This window comes from Gadus morhua, chromosome 21 (assembly GCF_902167405.1).
Source record: "Gadus morhua chromosome 21, gadMor3.0, whole genome shotgun sequence".
NCBI classification, from domain to species: Eukaryota; Metazoa; Chordata; class Actinopteri; order Gadiformes; family Gadidae; genus Gadus; species Gadus morhua.
Window position 1 is genome coordinate 21,817,457 of NC_044068.1, and position 22,855 is coordinate 21,840,311.

The 22,855-nt window shown below is 43.9% G+C and overlaps 1 protein-coding gene across 1 annotated transcript; it reads left to right on the plus strand.

The window, feature by feature from the left end:
- The first annotated feature begins 1,863 nt into the window (after positions 1–1,863).
- msraa (methionine sulfoxide reductase Aa) lies at positions 1,864–15,071 on the plus strand. The gene is made up of 6 exons (XM_030345469.1): positions 1,864–2,153; positions 10,108–10,176; positions 10,611–10,730; positions 11,693–11,791; positions 13,334–13,440; positions 14,300–15,071. The coding sequence occupies exons 1-6, from the start codon at positions 2,024–2,026 to the stop codon at positions 14,462–14,464; spliced, it is 690 nt and encodes a 229-aa protein (XP_030201329.1). The 5' UTR covers positions 1,864–2,023; the 3' UTR covers positions 14,465–15,071.
- Positions 15,072–22,855: the final 7,784 nt, after the last annotated feature.

The window sequence follows — 22,855 nt, forward strand, 5'->3', positions numbered from 1 at the left end:
CTTGACCGAAAGGTTGTGATTTTTTTAAGAACTACTTATCAGGAACAATAAAAAAACAACAAAGATTTTTGATAATTTACTTCAGCTCATTTCTCAATGCCTGCCATTTTGGTTTGAGCAGCTTTCTACGACGTCTTTCTGTTGGTGTCGGGTCATCCATCTCTTCTTCGTTCGTTACCAGACTCCGCATTGCATTGTGGGATAGCGTAGTGAACTCTGTGGTTTACTTTGGCGGTAGCACGCATTCGGAAACGTCTTCCGTACTACACAATGCGTACTGAGCATTCCGACGCGCTATATTTTTTGGTGTACTGAAAAATGTCTACTATATAGTAGTCAAATATGAGTATTCGGATTCAGCCGTTTTTGATAAATGGGTTTCCCAAATATAAAGAGCTAGCGCCTGTTAAAAGACACACAAGCTGTTTGAGACACAATCAAAAAACGTTGAACGAAAATGTGTGTCATAAGCTTATTTATTTAGGCCAATATTCTGTGATTAACTTTAAATCTTTACACTGTGATCATTGAAATTATGTCACAGTAATTATTTGTTTTAATTGGGCATTGCATAATCATCAGAAATAATTATAAATAATAGAGATAGCAATAAAAACTAATTACACAAAGTGTAGCTTATATAGTCTAATGAAAATGATATAGCTACACTTAAGTTAAATAAGTCAATGGAACACACTTGAATAAATAAGTTAGACTTAAAATGTTCCATATTTTAGCAGCACTCAAAACAAATGAGTTATTACATCAATTATTGATTCTTAAGTTCTGTTCATTCAGGTGAATGAGTAACCCCAACGATTTTTGAGATTTAAGTTACGTCTACTTAGTTCTTTTAGTAAGATGTACTGTTAGGTTTTACAGTGAAGCGTTTCTGAATGCAATAGGCTGAGCTCGCACCAGCATGGTACATGGAACAGGTGGGATTTATCAAGATAGTTGACTTGCTGTTGTGAGTACGATTGCCTTGCGAGCATTTGATAAATACAGATTTTTCTTTACTTAAGCACATCCTAAATTTAATTTGTAAGAAAGAATGAGAGCCTTTTCTACGCACGGTTCATAAATGAGGCCCCAGGAATTATTTAAATACAGAGGCCTCAAAGTTGTACCTTCATGCTATGATTCTTCACACATTAATTACCATCTATATCAAATGGTAATCGCATTACACCATGAATTTAATTGACGGTTATAATTAAATAAATGTGTGTGTGTGTGTGGCTTCAAGGTAGAAGTGCTGCAAGAAAATTTCCCATAAATAATAATAATAACCTGAATGTATGTTTTACACATAAACCGTTCTGTTGTTTTGTCATAAGGTGTGGGGAGATTTTAGGACGACCTACCCTGTATCGGATCTCCCATTAGATTGTGTGTCTTTACACAGACTGTAAAGGCTACAGGGGATTTGGACAGAGAGGAAATTATTGGTTCAAGTTAATGTTTTAACTCAAACTGTTTGAACTACAGTTATTTGGCAGTCCTGTTCCTCTAATTTGAAGCTAAAGGGTTCTCTTGGATCTGTTATTCTCGGTTTTACACCTTCTGAGCTTTTCTGCAGAATTTTGACAACATACCAGGAAGAGCATACTTGTTATATGGTTTAAATATTGCCAATATTGACATGGACTAATTGAACATTTATTCATTAAGTGCAGTATATTTATTGTTAAAGCCCACAGGTAGGTAAACACTGCAAAAGCCAGTAACTTAGCTGTGTGATTGTGCTATTAATGGATATTTATCTTCTTTATAAAGGAGAAATTTCATGACACAATAACAAAGTTGCACTGGAACGCTAAAAATGCTCCGAGACCGGAAATTACGTCAAAGGTGCAACTCGGTAAGTTGGCTCCCGAAGAATCCGGGACACACCATCAGAATAGGTCATTGTCAGAAACGAACCATAAGAAATAAGGGTGCGTAACGTGTAGAACGGGGCGTAACGTGTAGAGGGGGGCGTAACGTTTATCTTCAGTCCGCAGACAGACCTTCTCCATCGATGGTTGGCACCACTTGGCTGCGATTCATTTGGCGTCGTCGCTTACACATGGGAGAAATGTTCTCGAAGACCCAGATGCCCACGGCGGAGGCGGCCCTACCCGGCAGGTGCGAGAGTATGAAAATTTCGGGTAAGATCTAGTTCTGACCATATTTTGAGGACTTCCTTGTTACCTCTAGCACTTAGAATGAACTATTACAGCTGTACTGTCGTTATTAAAATACTGGTTACGTTGAATAACGATACGTATATACAATGTTTCAGTCGCTCTAGAACTAAATTCGGCGTCCTTTGAATTCAGTCATCGTAGCAGTAAAAGCGTTGTGACCCGCATATATAACATGTTTACGAGCCTCTCATTAGGCTTACTGCGCACGCGTAGAACGTTGCTCCGACTTTGGCTGGTCAGCTCACAGCCAATGGGAACGTTCAGTGGTCAGCTCACAGCCAATCGAAACGTTCAGTGGGGCAGTGTAACTCTACTTATGAAAGGGGTAAGGGTTACGGTGTAATCCATTTGTATGGTACGCCGGTACGTACGACTTATTTAATAGGTCCATCGTACGACCATGCTAGGAGCCTCTACGAATTCTCTTTTTTGCATAGGACATTTCCTTTCCTAACGAGATGACCCGGAAGTGCTAAAAACGGTTAGGAAAGGAGCCTGTTGGCTGGCCACCAGGGCAAGCAAAGGTCATATATAGGCAGCAGCAGATGAGATCCCACAATACAAAAGTCACAGTAAATAATGTTGAATGATTACGATTAGCATGCACAGAAAAGAAAGACTTCACATCAAATAGGCCGTACACACACACGGACACAATTATTTATCACTCACACACACATACACTAATGAACACTGCAAACGGGATGCTGCTCCTACAAGAAATATTGCACAATGCCCATAGGCCACCCAAGATATACTGATAGTGACCAAAAGAAACAGACAAAGACACAGACAAAACAGTTAGGCGAACAGGCTAGCAGACCTTCACGGCCTAGACCCGCTTACGTCAGGTCAGCCAAAGACAATTGTGGCAAATATTCAAGGCACTCGTACATCAGAGTAAATAAAAACAAACAATTAATTAAGCTCAGGAAAAACAGTGGCAGATTAAACAGACGAAGACGATCCTCCTCAAGTCGTTCAGAGGGCTGCAGTCAGCCGATTATACTTCTGAACTGCTTCTGAATCCTAGTGATAATTTAGACATGATTAGATCTCTGAATGAAAAGACTGTCTATGGAAATGGAATGCATAAACTTACGTTATTGCAGACCCGTGTAGACTACTCACTATTATGCAAGTAAAGCAACGGTAGCTTGCGTGTACCATTTACTGGTCACCATACACACAGACACCAAGCGGAGGCTACAAACAAACAGTGGACCGTGTTAGGGTGCACTCACACTAGGCCATCTGGCCGTGGCCGTTTTCACACCTAACCGAGATCAAATCTGCCAGTGTGAGTCTGGCCAGGCCAAGCCAATTTGGCCACTTGGGAGAGGTGTGCTGCTACGGTACGGGCCGCCACGGTACAGATGCTAATGAGCCGACATGCGCACACGCACGGCTACGCAACCTGAGCTGGATGACGTATAGTCCATGCGACGACCATGGACATAATAAAGGCGACGAGCCTTCTTTCCCATTAAACGGTAAACATGGCGTCAAGCGGTTCAACTGTTGGTTCACGTTGGTCCCATAGAGAAGTCGAGTGTCTGTTAGCCATTTGGGCAGACGATAAGCAACAGGCTCAGCAAAGTGCGAACTGTGTTCTCTGTGTTGTTGTCCATTGTTGTTAAAACTCTGACTGGCGGCGGCAGACTTTATTATGGTCCATGCAGCGGACGCTTGATGATGACGTGTTACGACGTGATGACGTATGTACAAGAGCCTACCGTGGCCAGGCCACAGTTGCAACGGCCACGGCCAGATGGCCTAGTGTGAGTGCAGGCCAGAGAACGATGGGGCCAGTTGAGCACGGTTAGGTGTGAAAACGGCCAACGGCCACGGCCAGAAGGGCTAGTGTGAGTGCACCCTTAGGTGCTAATCCATAAGAAAGAGTCAGCGCAAACGACCAGCCAACCCAACAAGACTCACGTTCTCCTGTTTGCACAGCTGAGACATCGAGGGGCTCTCGCTTCAATCTACACCACAATAGTGTTCTCCCGTCCACGGCTCACAACTCTTTTTAAAGGAAGCGCCACCTGTGCCACCTGATCTAGATATTCAGTGCCAGTGGGCGGGGCCAAGCCGCACTTCCCATCATAACCGTCCTACCTGCTACATTATTATTATTATTATTATTATTATTATTATTATTATTATTGTGATATTATTATTTATTTTCGGGGATAAAATAAGAGCGATGACTACTGTCATGTCATCGCTCTTATTTTATCCCCAAAAACACAGCTGATCAGACGCATCACACGATTCGGAGGCATGCATCACATTTAAAGGAGCATTTCACCGGTGGAGGCATGAATATGTATTGAAATTGGGTCCTATATGTAGTCGAATATTAAAATAAAATTCTAGTTTGGTGCCGTCTTGACCGAGAAAAGGCAGAAAGTGACTTTTTGGCACTTGTGGATTGGAGACAACAACTCCCACCATGCACCACGATGCACAGCTTCGCTGGCCACTCCCGCTGATCTAGATCTCCGCCTATCGGACACCTCGCTGTTCCATCTACCAAGCTGATACCGCAAGACTGCTTGAAAATCATTTCACACAACATTTCTAGTGAGGGGCATTAATTGGTGAACTCAGTGAAATACCGTATTTTCCACACTATAAAGCGCACTTCGTAAAGACTATAAGGCACACTCCGTAAAGACGGAGTCATTTCGAAACCGCATGGAGCTGTAGAAACGCTGTAGTAAATATTCAAGGCGCTGGTTCTCCACAGAAAAGTGGAGCGCATCAAGCCTGCACGCTGTATACAAACATTCAGTCACGAGGAGATTCAACCTTTTAAATTGAGCAGAAATACTTTTTAATGTACAGTTAGTAATTACATTAATCAAGGGGCTTTATTTAAAGCTACAAAAAGAATACAAATAAAATAATAAATAAAAAATTAAACGCAACTCTGACGTCCCCCAGCTGGTGGGGAGCCACTGCCATCAAGCGTTTCAGACGTCCACACGAATCCTAACACGAAACCGCAAAGGTCCGGATAGATTTGAAACCACCGCCGAGGGCGGTTTCAGGCACCGGATTCGCCGGCTCCGTCTGGCCGGTCGGCCGAATGGACAAGACTTAAGGCCTGATTCCACCGGAGGCGTACGCGCCGTGGGACGGCTGCGCCGCGGTCACCGCTGCTGATCGCTTCCACTCTAATCAATGAGACCATTTCCACCGGGCGCGCCGCGGAACGTTTCAGCAGCGTCCCAGGAGCGGCGTGCTGCGCCGCGGCGCTATCTTTCCGTCCAATTCTATTTTTGCCGCGAGCCGCTGCTAAACCGCGTCAATTTCGACAGAGCAGGTCGAGCCGGGCAGGAAGTGAAAAGTAAAAGCCATAGAGCATCCGGTCAATTTTCTAAATAAACGTAATACTCAGCTCATGTAACTTCACATCAACATTATTACGTCATGACCGGTGGCCGTTACGCGCCCGGTAGGAATGGACGCAGGGCAGAGGACGCAGCCGTTCCGCGGAGCGTACGCGTCCGGTGGAATCCCGGTGTTATGTGGTTTCACCAAAAAATCGGCTTCGTGTGGACGGGGCCTTAGAAGGCGAACACACGTTCACCAAGACGGGGAGACAGCGCCGGGCGACTTACGCCACTATCTGCCAATGGATCGTGGATGCCTGTGCTGATATAACAGTCTCAACTGTGGTCCAAGCTTTCACGAAGGCAGGAATATCACTGAACTGCCAGGCAACAGCAGCGACACTGACTCGGATAATGACGAGAGGGAGCCGGGCATGTTGGATGCCGTACTCGCCCAACTGTTCAACTCGGTCACTGAAGAAGAAGAATTCGAGGGATTCGTGGAAGGGGAATGAACTGAAGAAGTGAGCTTTACGTGTTATACGTAACTGAACAATGTTGAGTTATGCACTAACGTTTGAATTAGCAGTATCAGACTGTGTTTCTTTTACGTGTTTACAACTGAACAAGGCTGGGAGATATTGTTAATATGCACATTAACGTTTGAACATCGTTACCATGGGAGTGAACGGAGTGGTCAGAACGCTTAATAAAGTTTGACTTTATCTGACTTTTGTGTTGACATTCCCTTTAGCACAACTCCATCTAGTCGATGCATAATGCAACCCCAGTCAAACGTTTGACTGCAGTATCTTCTATTCTATGCGCCTTATAATCCGGTGCGCCCTATATATGAAAACAGTTATAAAATAGGCCATTCATTGAAATCGTGAACTTTTGCATGGTGCCATCTTCTATGTCAGATCCAGTACCCTCCGCCATTGTACTTCGGTTTTATCAACAGCCACTGTTAGCTTAGCTTCAGACGCTGTGGATGCTGGTGAAGTCCCACCCACTGGCACTGCTCGAATAGGTCTGTAGCGTCAGTGGGTCCCACCCCCTAGAGTGGTTGTAGTCTTACGAGAATCCTCCCCTCTTACACTTCCTATTTTCTTGTACGCAAAAATCGTCATATTGCGTCATTGTAAACAGGAAGTGTTGGAGATTGATACGGATCTCTCCAGTCTCTCCAGAAAATAAGGGAATGATGCTCGACCATTCAAAAATATGAGTGGGTTTCTAACGATACAAAGCTTAAGTGAAATGGGTGAAGTTGCCCTTTAAGGATTCTTATTTTTCAAGAATGCATTGGCAGAGAATGGAGACTAGCGTTGCTCACGGGTTGGAATGAAAGGGAGAAAAGGGGACAGAGTTCCCTGCACAGGCGATGTCTGAGATGCAGAGACAGCTTCACGCTACCAGTGTCTGTCTCGTACGGTGTGGAATGAGAGCTCGTGAAGGCACTATTGCGCAAGTACACCGGAATAGCATACTGCCCGAGAATGCAGTATCGCTGTCAAATCTGTCCCTGGGAAAAGTAACGTTGCGCTAGGGTTGCCGTGGTATGCGGTATTACCGGTGTTACCGGTGTTACCGGTGTTGAGGACACCGGCAACAGTTTATTTATTTTTTTCAGTAATAAAAGAAAAAATTCAGTAGAAATTTATAATATAATTAAGAAAATAAAAATGTAATAATAATAGTTATAGATAATAATAGATAGGCTACCTAATAAACCTTTGGAACACAAAAGAACGGTAACCATATCATCGCCGGTAAACAGACCCCGCAAAGCCCAATCCCTACGAGAGCTCCCCGCGCTACGGCCATCCGGAGGCGCACAGAGCTTTTGGCTGTGATATTATACAATTATATTATACTATTATATATAGAACGTTATAAGACGCTGTCACCGAGAATTGGCGCGCTGCCAGAAGCTGTCACCGAGTGTGAGAGGAGAGTTGACGGAGAAGATGTCGGTTGACCTAGTTTCAAAGTTTATACCGTTTGTAGTCTGTAATACCGGTGTTGACACAAGTGTATTACTCGGTGTGAAAACGGCTCCACCGCGGCAACCCTACGTTGCGCCGCATTGAAAAAGGAAACCGCTATAATGAAATAGCAGTAATATTTGCACATTAATTGATAAAATAATGGGATGGGAAGGGGGGATGGCTGTTCCCCCTTAATTCCAAAGGGGGATGCCATTCCCCCTCATCTCGAGTGCTGCCTATAGCATAGGTAACTCCTGAGCAACCTTAACGAAAGGAAAGGAGATAGTGGTATCCCGTAAGCCATTACGGCGGCAATATTTAAAGCAATATGCCACCGACTCTACGCGAAGACGCATGAGAGACGCGGGAAAGCAGAAGAAGGGAAGAGAAGAAAAACAATTGATAATAACGGAACCAATTCCAGAAACATATTATTTGCATCAAAATGAATTCATTTATTGCTGGTTATTTAGCACACAATATACACTGTAAGAAAATAAAATGTCGATTTCAAATTTAAGAAAGACTACCGGGGGCAGTTAATCCCAACATCAACATATATTTAGCTCCTTTTTTTTCACATGGGATTCAAGTGGCCTAAAATATTCCCGATGGCCAATTCCGACCTAAGTGATTCTCACTGATGCATTGGCGACAACCTGATTGTAATCAATACGACAATAACGCATGGATCGAAGAGCACTTGTTGTAGTACAACTTCGGAAAACTGTAGTTCCACGCTAGAGCCGCTAAAGGTCAGCAATACTCCCCGTAACGCGATGAAGTCGGTTAGGAAAAGTGGAGTCTAATTCATTTTAAACAGTGCTGTCTTTTCCTATGTTCGAAAGGAAGCACCTGGTATCATCTCTCCTTGACCCAATGACGTTTTCCACAAAGGTATAGGAAAGGAGACATAAAGGTTAAGATTTGACTATTCATAGAGGCCCCATTTTCCAAAGCCAGTCCTTAAGACAAAATGCCAGCGTTGGAACGAGCTAACGTTCCAAATGTGTGTACGGTTCCCTTCCAAATGTCGATAGAAAGGGCTTACGCCTTACCTGCCTGCACACACTTAAGCCAAATTGAGATTCCAAAACTATGCCTATGGCAAGGTCCGCGAGCAAGTGGAGAAAGAAATCCATACCATTAAACATTAGTGTTTTTCAGAGATGAAAGTAACTTGAGAAAATATTTTGCATTTTTTTTGTTTGCTGCCTAACCAGTATTTTACCCTTTCAGAAGCATTTATATCGAAATTAGAAGATAGAATTAACATACCATGCTATACCGTTACAGTCTATACCTCAAATCATACCGTGATATACATTTTAGTCCATACCTTACAACCCTAAATTGGATCTATCTTATGTTAAATTCGAGGTAAGTCAAGCTTTTTGGAGCAAAAAAACAGCTATGTTTGCTTGCTTGATTCAATTAAATTTAGCTACCGCTTTTTTGATGTGATATAATTTAAAATAATATTGCATTTTTAGGACCGGTGTTACACCGAATTCTGTGACCCACCAAAAAGTGTGACCCCAGGGGGCGCTGTTGTACATATTCTGCAACATGCACGTGTGCATTATAAATAAAACAAAAGATCTCCCCCCACCGGTGGGTCTTCCTTTCTTGATACTAACATTAATTCTAAAAAGCATTTTACACTAGCCTATAATAGGAAATGCTCAAAGGTAAATCAGCGTAATTTAACACTGACTGTGGCTTTTTATGGGTAAAGAAGCAACGGTGAAGGACCGTACTAAACGCCCTATCCTTGTATGGGTCTGTAAAGTGCTAATGAAATCAATCAAATGTATTTATTAAGCACCTTTAATAAAAAGGTAATTGGTTGGGGGGAGATATTATGTTTTTGTCATGCCTGTCTACGCTTCAAACTCGTGCATATTGCAGAAAATATGCAACAGCGCCCCCCTGGGGTCACACTTTTCGGTGGGTCGCAGAATTCGGTGTAACACCGGGTCAACGCCGAGTACTACTGCATGAACGTAGACCTTGCATAAAGTTAGTAATTTCTAATAACATAGGGCTATTTAGATAAGCAATCATTTGAAAACTTCCCATTGTATGGTGTGGTACAACCTCCGTAATGAATATTCACGCTAAATCCCGCCCAGGGTAGCTCAGAATTCGAGTAGCCGTATATCTCGAAACACCGATCAGTCCTTGGACCGATGATTCCCCCGCCTTTTGGTGTTAGGTTAAATTTGGACGATTTTGAGCCTCTGGTGGCCATGTTGTTTTGTCAATTGAGTTTATTTTACTTGAGCAGTTGGAACTTCTGTCCCCAACAGCCACTAAGTTGGTCACGCTCAAATCAAACATTCCGTCTATAAATTTGTGTGCCAACTCAAGCCGGTGTATTACCTCGGTCAGTGTAAACATGTGGTCCATGCCGGGAAAAAGGTGTGTGTGTGTGTGTGTGTGTGTGTGTGTGTGTGTGTGTGTGTGTGTGTGTGTGTGTGTGTGTGTGTGTGTGTGTGTGTGTGTGTGTGTGTGTGTGTGTGTGTGTGTGTGTGTGTTTAAGTGCAGCGCTTAATATCCTATCATTCTCTTCCACAGATAAACATGAAGCTAATGGAAACACGACTATTCCACCCTTTCCTGATGGAACCCAAATGGTCCTTTTTGGTAAGGTTTTCAAGGATTTTTTTTTTAGAAAATCATTTTCAGAAATGAGGGTAAATAAAACCCAAATAATATATGTGAGGCATCATTCAATTGAAATTAGTTTGACCAAAAATAGTTAATTTGTCGAGAGTGCCTTTTAAACAAAAGGCATGTATTTTCCCCTTTAATTCGCCACCATGAAACTCTGTATAACGAGTGAAAAGACAAATCGGAATTCCATGCAAAGCCAAAGCAAAAAGCTATTTTGCCATATCGCAATAAGACAAAATATCAGGTAAAAAACGGAGCGGCTTATTTGTGGTATTTTGAAACGCATCCCCATTAACCGCTCCTTCGGCTTATAGAAAATGTTGCTTTGTTTTCGAAAATACAGTAATATGTCAATGCCCCTTACATTGATTTATTTCTGCTATGTGTTATCGTAACGTTGATAGGAATGGGCTGTTTCTGGGGTGCAGAGAGAAAGTTCTGGAAACAAAAAGGGGTTTACTCCACCCAAGTGGGCTACGCTGGAGGTTACACTGCTAACCCCACCTACCAGGAAGTCTGCACAGGTAGCTAACATCTGGTATCCACACACATGTTCGCACACATAATTCATTGGGTCCATTTTACAGAAAAACAAGGGGTTCAATTCTGGCCACACCAATTATAGGTCACTTCTATTTCATTTAATCTACAAGTTGTTTTGTTATCTCTAATTATGCTAATATCAAGGACTCAAGGAGGTAGTGATTCCTGGAGGTCGTGAGGTAGGTAGGTAAGGACTCATGGAGGCGGGGAGGTAGTGACTCCTGCCTGGAGGTATGGACTCCTGGAGGAGGGGAGGTAGTGAGGCAGGTAGGTAAGGACTCATGGAGGCGGGGAGGTAGTTACTCCTGCCTGGAGGTAGGGACTCCTGCCTGGAGGTAGTGACTCCTGGAGGAGGGGAGGTAGTGAGGCAGGTAGGTAAGGACTCATGGAGGCGGGGAGGTAGTTACTCCTGCCTGGAGGTAGGGACTCCTGGAGGAGGGGAGGTAGTGACTCATTGAGGCAGGGAGGTAGTAACTCATGGAGGTAGTGACGTCTGGAGGCGGGGAGGTGGTGAATCCTGGAGGCAGGGGGGTAGTGACTCATGGAGGTAGTGACTCATGGAGGTAGTGAGGTCTGGAGGCAGGGGGGTAGTGACTCATGGAGGTAGTGAGGTCTGGAGGCAGGGGGGTAGTGACTCATGGAGGTAGTGAGGTCTGGAGGCAGGGGGGTAGTGACTCATGGAGGTAGTGACGTATGGAGGTAGTGACGTCTGGAGGCAGGGGGGTAGTGACTCATGGAGGTAGTGACGTATGGAGGTAGTGACGTCTGGAGGCAGGGGGGTAGTGACTCATGGAGGTAGTGACGTATGGAGGTAGTGACGTCTGGAGGCAGGGGGGTAGTGACTCATGGAGGTAGTGATGTCTGGAGGCGGGGAGGTGGTGAATCCTGGAAGTGTTCTTCTAGATACATTTTAAGAAATGTTCACCCAGCTATTCCCCCACAGGTCGGACGGGACACACCGAGGTGGTGCGGGTTGTCTTCTCTCCAAACTCCTTTTCCGAGCTGCTCAAGGTCTTCTGGGAAAACCACAACCCTACTCAAGGTACATGGTGGCCTTGCGCCCGGGGTTGTATCCGTTTGTACCTGTTCTTAGAGGCTTGTACCTTAAGACCCATTCCTAAAGGGTTGGAAATCAGAAATAATGAATTATTTGTTCCATAAACCTAGCACAAGTAGCAACTCTCTAAAATAGTTGGCTACTGTTGGTGTAAGGCACATTGGCATGTCTGTTTGATTAAACAGATACGAAAAGGCAGTATTAAACCGAGTACTGCGAGGAAGCATATTTGTTACTAGAATACTAAATCAACATTTTTATTCTTGGTGCGCACAATAATAATAAAACAAATAATGTAGCTAATGAAATGATAATAAGTATTTTAATAATTACTTAAAAATAGTTATTATAAAATATCTATTTTATACGTTTGCATATGGTCAAGTTAAAGGTTGAGAAGCACTTGGATATGATTTTTTTTTTGTAATCACCGTTCATAACGCAGAACCACTACAGAACGTGCGGTGGCTCTGATAAACTATGGAAGGCAAAAGGGTCACTACCACACCTGATTGCAGACATTCACTAAAAACACCTTTCAGGACCAATGGTGGCATTTTAAACACTTTCAGAATGCGGAGGCGGCACAAACAGGTCTGATTGCACCAGGTGTTTATAAACATTGAACACAAACATAATTTGCATCCTGCATTGGAGCTCATAAACTGGAAGGCCAAAAGGGTAAACAATACACCTCATTAATAATGCCACATTTTACGGCGTTGTATTTTATTTTACAATAAATGTGGCTATTTTCGTGGTTCAAACGCAACGCCCCCTCGATTGTACAACAGCTTAAAAGACTGCATAATGGACTGCTTTGTTATGCATTAAATAGCTTGAGTATGAATCCATATTTCGCCTGCTATGACCTTGTTCAATGTGAATTGAATGACTGTTATGTAAACCTGCATCTATTATCTGGATTTTCCAGTTCTTGAAAAATTTGGCATGCATGAACATTGTATTAAGAGCCTTCGTAGACTATATAACAAACCAACAGCTTGGATTAAAATAAATGGTCACCGGATACCATTATATTACAACGCTGGGCCCGGTTAGGGTGCCCAATTTCACCTTTACTATTCACAATTGTCATTGAGCCTCTTGTAAGATACAGCGTGGTGGACTACTTGAAAATAACGTTGAGCCGACAGTGTATTACGGAATTGAACATAGATTAAATGCAATATAGCCTCCAGTCCACATTGTGTTGTCAGGGTATTGTACAGCAGTCTAAACCTGGTGGTTAGGCTCCTCCCCTGGTGGTTAGGCTCCTCCCCTGGTGGTTAGGCTCCTCCCCTGGTGGTTAGGCTGCTCCCCTGGTGGTCAGGCTCCTCCCCTGGTGGTTAGGCTCCTCCCCTGATGGGCGGACCCCTCCCCCGGTGGTCAGGCTCCTCCCCTGGTGGTTAGGCTCCTCCCCTGGTGGGCGGGCTCCTCCCCTGGTGGGCGGGCTCCTCCCCTGGTGGGCGGGCTCCTCCCCTGGTGGTTAGGCTCCTCCCCGAGGGTTTGACTGTGTTTCTGCAGGCATGCGTCAGGGAAACGATGTGGGGACGACATACCGCTCGGCGATCTACACCTACTCCCCGGAGCAGCTGGAGCAGGCCCAGGCCTCCAGGGATCAGTACCAGAAGGTAATGGTCCTATTCAGCCAGAGGGCAGCTCCCAAAGTAACACGTATGGAACCCGTCCGTTTATTGTACTCAGTTACAAATATTAAAAACATAAAGCCATCCTGATTCATGGTTTAAGCCCTCATTCTAAGGCTGCTAAAACTTATATTGAACTGATCCCAAAATGCACCGCATGCTGGAGCACGGCCCACAGTCAACAGGTACAGGAGGAACGGGTTAATGTTACTATCCATCCATGTACATTTCCATACAGATCCAAATCCAATATCGAGGCATGAAACAAGACAACATTGTATACCTGCTTTCACGACTGGCTGTCCTCAGGTCATCTCTTGCTCTCTTCTCTCTCTTTTCCTCTTCCTTAATCTGTCTTGAGGTATTTCTTCAGCTCTCTCTCTGTCATCTTTCTTTCTTTCTTTCTTTCTTTCTTTCTTTCTTTCTTTGTGTCTTTCTCTTGTTCTTTCGTTCTTTCTTTGATTGTGTTGTGTCTGTTGGCCCATTCGATTGTTGAGCCTACTTTATCTATCAAACAGGGAACATCAAACATGTAAATAGTTGAAACAATGTCCTTTATTCGTGTGCCTGTATAAAAGGACCTTAATTTGCCTTACCTTCGCCTGTCTTTTAGACCGTGTTGGAAACGCAGACGTGCAAGTGTAAACGTTTGTAAAGAAAATGTAATGATAGTTGTGGTTCATTATTAAACTATTGCAGGGGAAAAAAAGCACTATGGCGGGCAGCCATAGTCTTGGTAATAATAATAGCCTAGGAACTCTGAATTGTACAATGCTCCATGATTGCGAAATGGTCTAGTGTGTAGATACTCAGAACTACGATGTCCTTCATGTTGTTTTGTCAGGAACTTGATGAAGAAGGTCTCGGTCAGATCACCACAGAGATCGCGGAGGCCAAGACCTTCTTCTACGCAGAGGACGACCACCAGCAGTACCTCCATAAGAACCCCAGGGGGTACTGCGGCCTGAAGGGCACTGGTGTCTCCTGCCCAATGGGAACCCAGAGATGAAGAACCCTCTGCGTACCATGGCCACCCTGAACACTAGGGGCAGCGTTGTTGGACCTTGATTCAATTTCTTTGAGATGCACGAAATCTTTTGTGTTAAAGGTCCCATGACATACGACTAGGTATGTCATGGGGAGCCGTTTTGAAACTCTGGCTCTTATGACATCAAAAGTGGTCACGGCTAATCACACTCACACCTGGTGGCATGTCATGGGGCCTTTTAAGTGAATATAAGTCCAGATATTTAAAGAGTTTATTCGCAACACATATACTTCAACATCTTAACCTGCAGGGTATTTCTGTTGTTGATTCCAAACACAGTTTGGTTTACTATTCATTTCTTAAATCGTAGTGTTGACATAAACAACATAAACAAGTCATTGTGGGGTACATATAAGGATACTTCATCAATCACGTTATAGTTCAAGATCGCGTTATAATGTATACATTTTTAGATGCACGTCATTGTGAGGTATATAATCATTGAAGTTAATGCAATCATTTCCTTAATTTTTACTAACATCATCTTCATTCATTGTTGTTCTCGCCCACTAGCAAAAAGTAAGCCATTATTGTTTGTCATACAGTGAATAAATCACTTATTGTATTCCGATGGTTTTCAGTATGCCAAGAGTGAGGAAGAGGTTTACAAACAGTCGTCCCCACAATATTCTAAATAGCAACAAATTCTTTGAAATTTTTAGCAAGGTTTTGTACGAACACAAGTTAAGACCATAAAACTGGTATTTGATAAATATACATACCGTATTGATTGATGCTATGCCTATAGTTGTATTGCATAAAGAAAATAATGCTCAATATTGTGAACGATATAACATATTTAATCATCTTTAAATGGTATGGACAGACAGATGTTAGTTGAATTAACATTTGGTTGAGCTTGTCCAAATAGTCTCAGGGCCTCTACGAATAGTCAAATCTCCTAACCTTTATGCCTCCTTTCCTTTACCTTTGAGGAAAACGTCATCGGGTCCAGGAGAGATGAAAAGGTGCTTCCTTTCGAACATAGGAAAAGACAGCACTGTTAAATAGGAATTCGACTCCACTCTTCCTAACCGTAGAGTCATGAAAAAAAGTTTGCTATCCATACTTTTGTAGGCTTTAATTTTTTGTGCGGTATAAGGTGACGGATTCTCTATAGGGCCTACGATAAATGTAAATATCTCCAAACTCCAAGTCTGCTCGAGACGTTGCCAACCTCAAAGCAATGAACACATCAGCGGGAGCTGTGTATGGATCACAAGTTCCGAGTATGTTTATCTTTTCTTGATATCTAATTTGAACAATTATGGTCTGAATAGTTGTTTGATTGTAGTATTGGAAATCTGCAAGGCTGCAATTCCCCTGTATGGCCGTTGTTCGTCGTCATTTTGTCGGCGTCTGTTGCCCTCCAGGTAGCCATGGTAGTCACGTGAATGCAAAGTATGAATTGATGAACGGTAGTGATTTTGTGTTCTGGTCCAGATCAGGTGGATATGGAGGGGGCCAGACGTATGCAAGAGCAAAAGAAAAACATGAGCTTGCAGATTAGTTTGGTTTCCAGTCCTTTTTCTAACTTCACCACCTTCACCTTCGTTCCTGTTTCGCTCGCTCGCGCTTTGCAGGAGACAGTTTGACACCGGGAAGAATGGGGCCGAAGAAGGCTTTCACGGCCGAAGAAGCCGAGGAAATTAAAAGATCTCTCGACTTCCTTTCTGAAGAAGTTGCCGCAATGAGGAAGCAGCAACGAGACATCCTAGACCTGGCTGGGGAAATCAAAGTGTTGCGGTTGCAGAGCGAGGAAAAGGATAAAATCCAAAAAAATTATCCACCTTGAAGGCAGTGTCTGAACTGGAGCAATTACACGAGGATAAACAACGTCATCGTTACCGGGCCCCACGTTAAACCCCGGTCATACGCTCGGGCGGTGACCGATGCCAACGGGGGGGAGCCCGGTGAAAGGGATGGCAGCTCAACGGAGCAACAGGTGGCTGCTTTCCTGCAGACAATGTGTTCCTAAACGAGCATCTGACAAAACAAAACGCCGACATTGCCAGAATGGCTCGCAACATAAAAAAGCAGGGAACAATTCAGAACACTTGGACTGCAAATTGCAAAATCTTAATTAAACTAAATGGTTCACCCGAGGTAAAAGTGATGGTCATCAGAGACCAGGGCCGGCCCAAGCCTTTCGGGGGCCCTAAGCAGAATTTGATATTGGGGCCCCCCCTCCCACCTAGCGGAGTCATTTGCGCTCTACGATTATTGACAAAAATGTCACACTACAATGATTTGACAATGAATTAATTGACATTATCAATTGTATTAATACTGAATTACGTAGATGTGATTTCCTGTATTTTTTATATGGCCAGCTGGAGAAGGGAAATACCTAAATTTAAGCATATTCATAGCATTTTGCTTTTTGACTTATTGAGATGGTGACTTGGGCTTGGGCTTCAGTGCCCCTTGACCTCTTGGGCCTGGAAGGCTCATTCAGTTGCTCTCATGCCAAAAATAGCGCCCGCTTGTATCGCTTATGCCTCGGGCCGGCCCTGTCAGAGACATTGCGGAGCTGCACAAGTTCCAATGAGTCCGAACTGGAAACACAGTGAGTAATAAACAACCTACACAATCATGACATACTCTGGACACATCACACCGGTACTTTAGTTCCGTTTTTTTATCGGATAATAAAACCCAGCAGAAGAACTTTTAGATTTCTTACCGGAAGTTTCCCAAGTGCCCATGAACGGTCGCTGTCGGGAAAACGCGTAAGCGGGAGCGTCATCACTGGCAAGCCGTCTCGTTGTCACCAGAGAGTGAACGCGCCTTTTGAGCTTTTTATTTGTATTATTTATTATTATTTTTGTGGCTGCCTCTTGGTAAATGTAATTTCTAACTACATTAAAAAGTTTTTCTTCTCAATTTAAAAGGTTTTATCTCCTCCTCGACTGATTGTTTGTATACAGCGCGCAGGCTGTATGCGCGCAGGCTTGTTGCGCTCTTTTTCTACAGCGTTTCTAAAACTTGATGCGTTTTGGCAATGAGTCCGTCTTTACGGAGATATTCCTGAAACTCATCAAAGGAAAACGAAGGGGGAAAGAGACACAAAGCAAGAGCACTGTGGAAATGCTGTTGGCTAAACAAGAGTCTGGTGTTTCATATTTTCATAAAGACCTGGATTGCATTGTTTGAGTGCATGCTAATAATTCCTTTTAGGGGAATAATGAAATCAAGTGTGAATGCACTTTGATGTGCGGTTTTATTTTTATCTGAACTAATAGGCTTCTCATTTATAAAAAACGACATTTAGAGATCTCAACTCCATAATCCATTAAGCGCCAATACCTTTGTATATTTATTTGATTCTACTTTTGTAATTCATCGTTAAATTTATCACTATTATTTAGCATGGTATTGGCTAATCAATCATGTTTCGTGCTCCAAGCTGGCAGGTCTTCTGCGTTCATCCCGAGTTCTGGCAGTCAGCACACTGCATGCTGCGGGAGGCAAAGATCTATTTCACTAACAATAATAAAGCCCATCTATTGGTTACATCTTTATTATGTTTCATCTCCTGACAGTAGGAAATCATATTTAAGGCCTATGAAATTATATTTAGGTCTTGTATAGGGCTTTTATTGACATTCTTTAATTTAACACTTTATTTTATAGGTGGCCATAAGATGCAATGATTCTGATTTTATTCGTCACATACACAATACATTGCAGTGAAATGTTCTCAGTCGGCTCCATGCTAAATAGTCACATGACAAACATAACAAAACAGTAAATACATTCAAGATGTCAGAGGGTTATTGCACATAGGAATAAAAAAAAGAAGGGGGTTACTTAAATAAATATATATATAAGTGCAGTTTCTATAAAGGGCTTAATCAGTACCATTTAGATACCTGACAGCTTGGGGGTAGAAACTCTTCCTGAGTCTCTCAGTCTTTGCCGCCAGTGAGCGGTATCTGCTCCCTGAGCGGAGCAGAGAGAATAGTCCGTAGCCTGGATGGCTGGGGTCTTTCAGTATGCTGGTGCTCCTGCCCTTGCACCGCTTGATATAAATGTCTCCTAGATTAGGGAGTTGCCCCCCTATGGTACGCTCAGCTGAACGCACTACTCTCTGCAGAGCCTTAGGGTCCTGCATGGTGGTGTTCCAATACCAAGCGGTGATGTTCCCAGTCAGCATGCTCTCGATGGTGCAGGTGTAGAAGCTCTGCAGGACTGGTTTGGATGCTCTGAATTTCTTCAGCCTCCTGAGATGGAACAGTCTCAGTCTGGCTTTCCTTACCACGGTGTCCAGGGGCCGGATTCACAAAGCCTCCGCTCCTGAGGTCTCCTTCCTGGAATTTGGACTCCATCTTCTCCCCATATTCCCTCTTGGCATCCTTCACTACCATTCTAACATTGTATGCTGCTGCTTTGTAATCATCCATATTGCCAGTCTCCAATCTTGATTTATATGCAGCCGTGCGTTGTTTCAAGGCATTCCGGGTATTTTTATTTATCCATGGTTTCTGATTTGCATATATTTTAACAGTCACTTTGGGCACCTGCATGTCTGTGGTTGTGGAGATAATATCAACGACATTCTCAGTGAGCACATCAATGTCAGTGTTAATATCTACAGTGCAGTTCTTGAACGCACCTCAAAGTGCTTAGAGGAGTGCTACTCGCATGCTGTCCTCTGATTGGTCCGTCCACCGACGCACCTGTCTCGTCGTCGGGGATTCCCTTCGTAGTTTGTTGAAATACGATGGCCAGAGGAAGATAGCAGCATGGTCGCTTTTCCCTATAGGAGCAAGAGACTGGGCCTTGTATCCACCCTTAAACGGAGTATAACAATGCCATGATGGGATAGCAGGCCTTGTATTTAGGAAGCCTATATATAGCCTATCCTATTAAAGCACAATAATGCTTACGTTGTGACGGTATGACCTCAGAAGTGTCCTCAGTGTGTGTGTCCCTCTGTTACACTAGGGGGGATGGGCCGATGGTGGGTTTATCCTTCAATAAATGCATTGTTTTATAAACCGTTTTTATATTGTCGCTACTGCAAGCAGTTTAATTAATGTTTTTGTAAATCAAACTTTAATTATACTTTTAATGTTAAATTTAACATTTTCTTCCTCAATCCATAAAAAGTAATAAATAATTGTTTTTATTACCCGTTCTCTAATCATTTATAATTTATTAAACATTATTTATTTCTGTGCGATACCCATCATGGTGTGCATATTTTCCAACCAATCTCGTATTGATGAGTAATCCCTCCTCATGGCTTTGACCAGACCATACACCAGACGCCACACACACTAATGAGCCAGTGAATCAGAACCATGTTTCAACCAGTAAGCCTAGGGAGGAGGGGGGCCGGATGCAACCTATGGTGACGGAGGTGACCGAGGGCCATTGAACACAGTGTGTAGTGACTGTGGTGACCGAGGGCCATCGAACCGTGGGCAGTGCGTAGTGACGGTGGTGTTCGAGCGATATTTAACCGTTGCATGACTGGACTCACCGCAAATGAGAAATTAGAAGTGATTGTAGCGTGGGTCAGCTTAAAATGAACATTGGTAACAGAATAACTGGTCCTGTTCCAAATGAGGAAAAGTGGTCAGAACAGGCGCGATGCCTGAGTACCGAGGCTGTCAGAAGGTGATTACAGATGTGGACTACCTTACATGCCAACTGCACCGTCAGTCAACGGACGTGGGAAGGCGTGGCTGACGGATGGGGGAGTAGTCTTTGCAGAGGCATCCGTCAGCCAATCAAATCGCTTCGCCGCGTTCTTCCCGCTTCTTCCTGCTTGTTGCGATGCAAGATGACCTGCTTTCCCGCTTTCCAGTATCGTCAGAGCCCGAGTCGCGTCACAGTGCTTACATTTGCATACGCGATCTGATTGGATGACGGATCCGTCGCTGCCGAAAAGTTAAAAAAATTTCAACTTTTTGACGGAGCCGAACGCCCCGTGCCCACTACCTCCGTCCGTTGACTGATCCCCATTGACTTTGAATGGGGACGGACGCGCAATGCATTGTGGATCCGTCCGTTCCGTTGGAGCCTTCGGCTCCGTCAAGAAGTTGAAAAATGTTCAACTTTTTCGGCAGCAACGGATCCGTCATCCAATCAGATCACGTATGCAAATTTAAGCACTGTGACGCGACTCGGGCTCCGACGATACTGGAAAGCGGGAAATCGGGTAATCTTGCCTCGCAACAAGCAGGAAGAAGCGGGAAGAACCCGGCGGAGCGATTTGATTGGCTGACGGATGCCTCTGCAAAGACTACTCCCCCATCAGTCAGCCACGCCTCCCCACGTCCGTTGACTGACGGTGCAGTGGGCATGTAGCGGGAGGCTCCAACGGAACGGACGGATCCACAATGCATTGCGCGTCCGTCCCCATTCAAAGTCAATGGGGATCAGTCAACGGACGGAGGTAGTGGGCACGAGGCATCGAGAGCCTCCGTTCCGCCCTGCAGTACAACTAACTGGCCAGCAGATGGCTCAACTGCATGTAAATATTAGCTGGTTGATTTATTTTTAAATCCATCGACAATATTTGTAATTCATTCATTCATATTGTACTCATGGCTACATATATACCATTATCTCCTACATTTCCTCATATGCATATTGAACTGAAATGTTATCAACATATCTAGCTAGTTTATCCACTTTCTTTCCAATATAGATAGAAAAGACAAAGATAGTTGTGAAATCATATGCACACAGTTGTATGTATTTCTGTATTTAAACATTCAACATGTTGTCTGGTTCCAGAGGAGGTGTTGTCTAAGCAGCAGGTGGTGCAGATCCAGAGAGTTCTGCACCACCAGAGCCGGCTGCTCACACTCCTGGGAACAGGTGCCCCCTGGACTATAGTGTGTATGTGTGTGTGTGATTGACAGAGAGAGACATAATAAGTTATCTGTGAGTGTGTGTGTGTGTGTGTGTGACTGAGAGAGAGAGCCATAATAAGTTATCTGTGTGTGTGTGTGTGTGTGTGTGTGTGTGTGTGTGTGTGTGTGTGTGTGTGTGTGTGTGTGTGTGTGTGACTGAGAGAGGGAGCCATAATAAGTTATCTGTGTGTGTGTGTGTGTGTGTGACTGAGAGAGGGAGCCATAATAAGTTATCTCGGTGGCTTTGCCTGTTTGCTCTGTCACTATTTTTCTTTCCATTATTCACTGTGTTGTTGGATCAAGGTGAGCATTTGATGATCATGTGTTCCTGAACCCGGCGGTATCTGAATCAGCTTTTAGAACTTTATGAACACATTCATGCATTTAAGATGAACTCCCATTCATTATATAGGGCAGGGGTACTCAAGTAGAAATGATGAGGGGCCACAAAAAATGTTTTCAGTCACTCAAGGGGCCGGTCGGTATACGTGTGACTGAGGACGATATATGCTCTGTTTTAGACGTAACACGTAAGCACGTAAGATACATAACCCCCCCTTGCGCGGTAAAATATCCCCCCTTACGTGCTTAAGTGCGTCGGCCAAAATTCCTGACTATGCGACTGAAACACTATGGCTCTACGCAGCTCGCAAAGACTGTGATTGGCCAGCTAACCACATCCTTTCAGGAGTCTCACATTTCCGGTTTTACAGCATAATAGCGCCATTTTTAAAAGGCCGTGACAGAAGCGAATGAAGAATTTTGAAGAAGGAGAAGAAGAAAACACAAGGACGAATTATGATAATTATAAATATAAACAAGCCAGCGATTTCCACTTCCACGCCCACAGATTCGTTCGTTACTCTCCCTACTGTTCTGGTGGAGAATCCCCTTGCAACACGCGCAATCCTTAAGGAACCTTACAGGAACCGTAAATCAAAACTTGTCTAAAACAAGTCCCTTGTGTAAATTACGTGCTTACGTCTCTGCGTCTAAAACGACCCTAAATCGGCCTTGACTGCTGCTGAGATGGACTGTCTGCCTCGAGTTTGGGAGGGCTGGAGCGGTCTGTGGGCTGGAGTGCTATCTGTTTATCGTTGCAACCCCCAGCCTCGTATTGAGATCGCGGCGCGCGGTTTCAAAATAAGAGCGCCCAGCACGATTTTTTTTTTTTTTTTTTTTAATAATTAAAAAAACTTTTCAAAACAGCTCGAGGGCCATTAATAGACACCCCGCGGGCCACAAAAGGCCCGCGGGACGCTACTTGAGTATGACTGATATAGGGGGTAGGGTTGGAGCCAATAGGGAGAAGGGGTGGAGCCAAAAGGGAGTATTTCTTTAGAACTGTTGTTGTGTAACTGTTAACTGTTGGATATGAAATATGGCACATAGTTCTGCTATGTTATACTATATGTTATACTATAGGTGTCCGGGCAGCTTAACCAACACAAAACATGCCGCTATATGAAGTGTCCGAAAA

Bases quoted from the DNA above. Each gene is read 5' to 3' on its own strand.
- msraa (XM_030345469.1), top strand. From the start codon at position 2,024: ATGGTTGGCACCACTTGGCTGCGATTCATTTGGCGTCGTCGCTTACAC. The intron at 10,177-10,610 runs GTAAGGTTTTCA...TAACGTTGATAG, and splicing joins AACCCAAATGGTCCTTTTTG to GAATGGGCTGTTTCTGGGGT. The intron at 13,441-14,299 runs GTAATGGTCCTA...TTGTTTTGTCAG, and splicing joins CCAGGGATCAGTACCAGAAG to GAACTTGATGAAGAAGGTCT.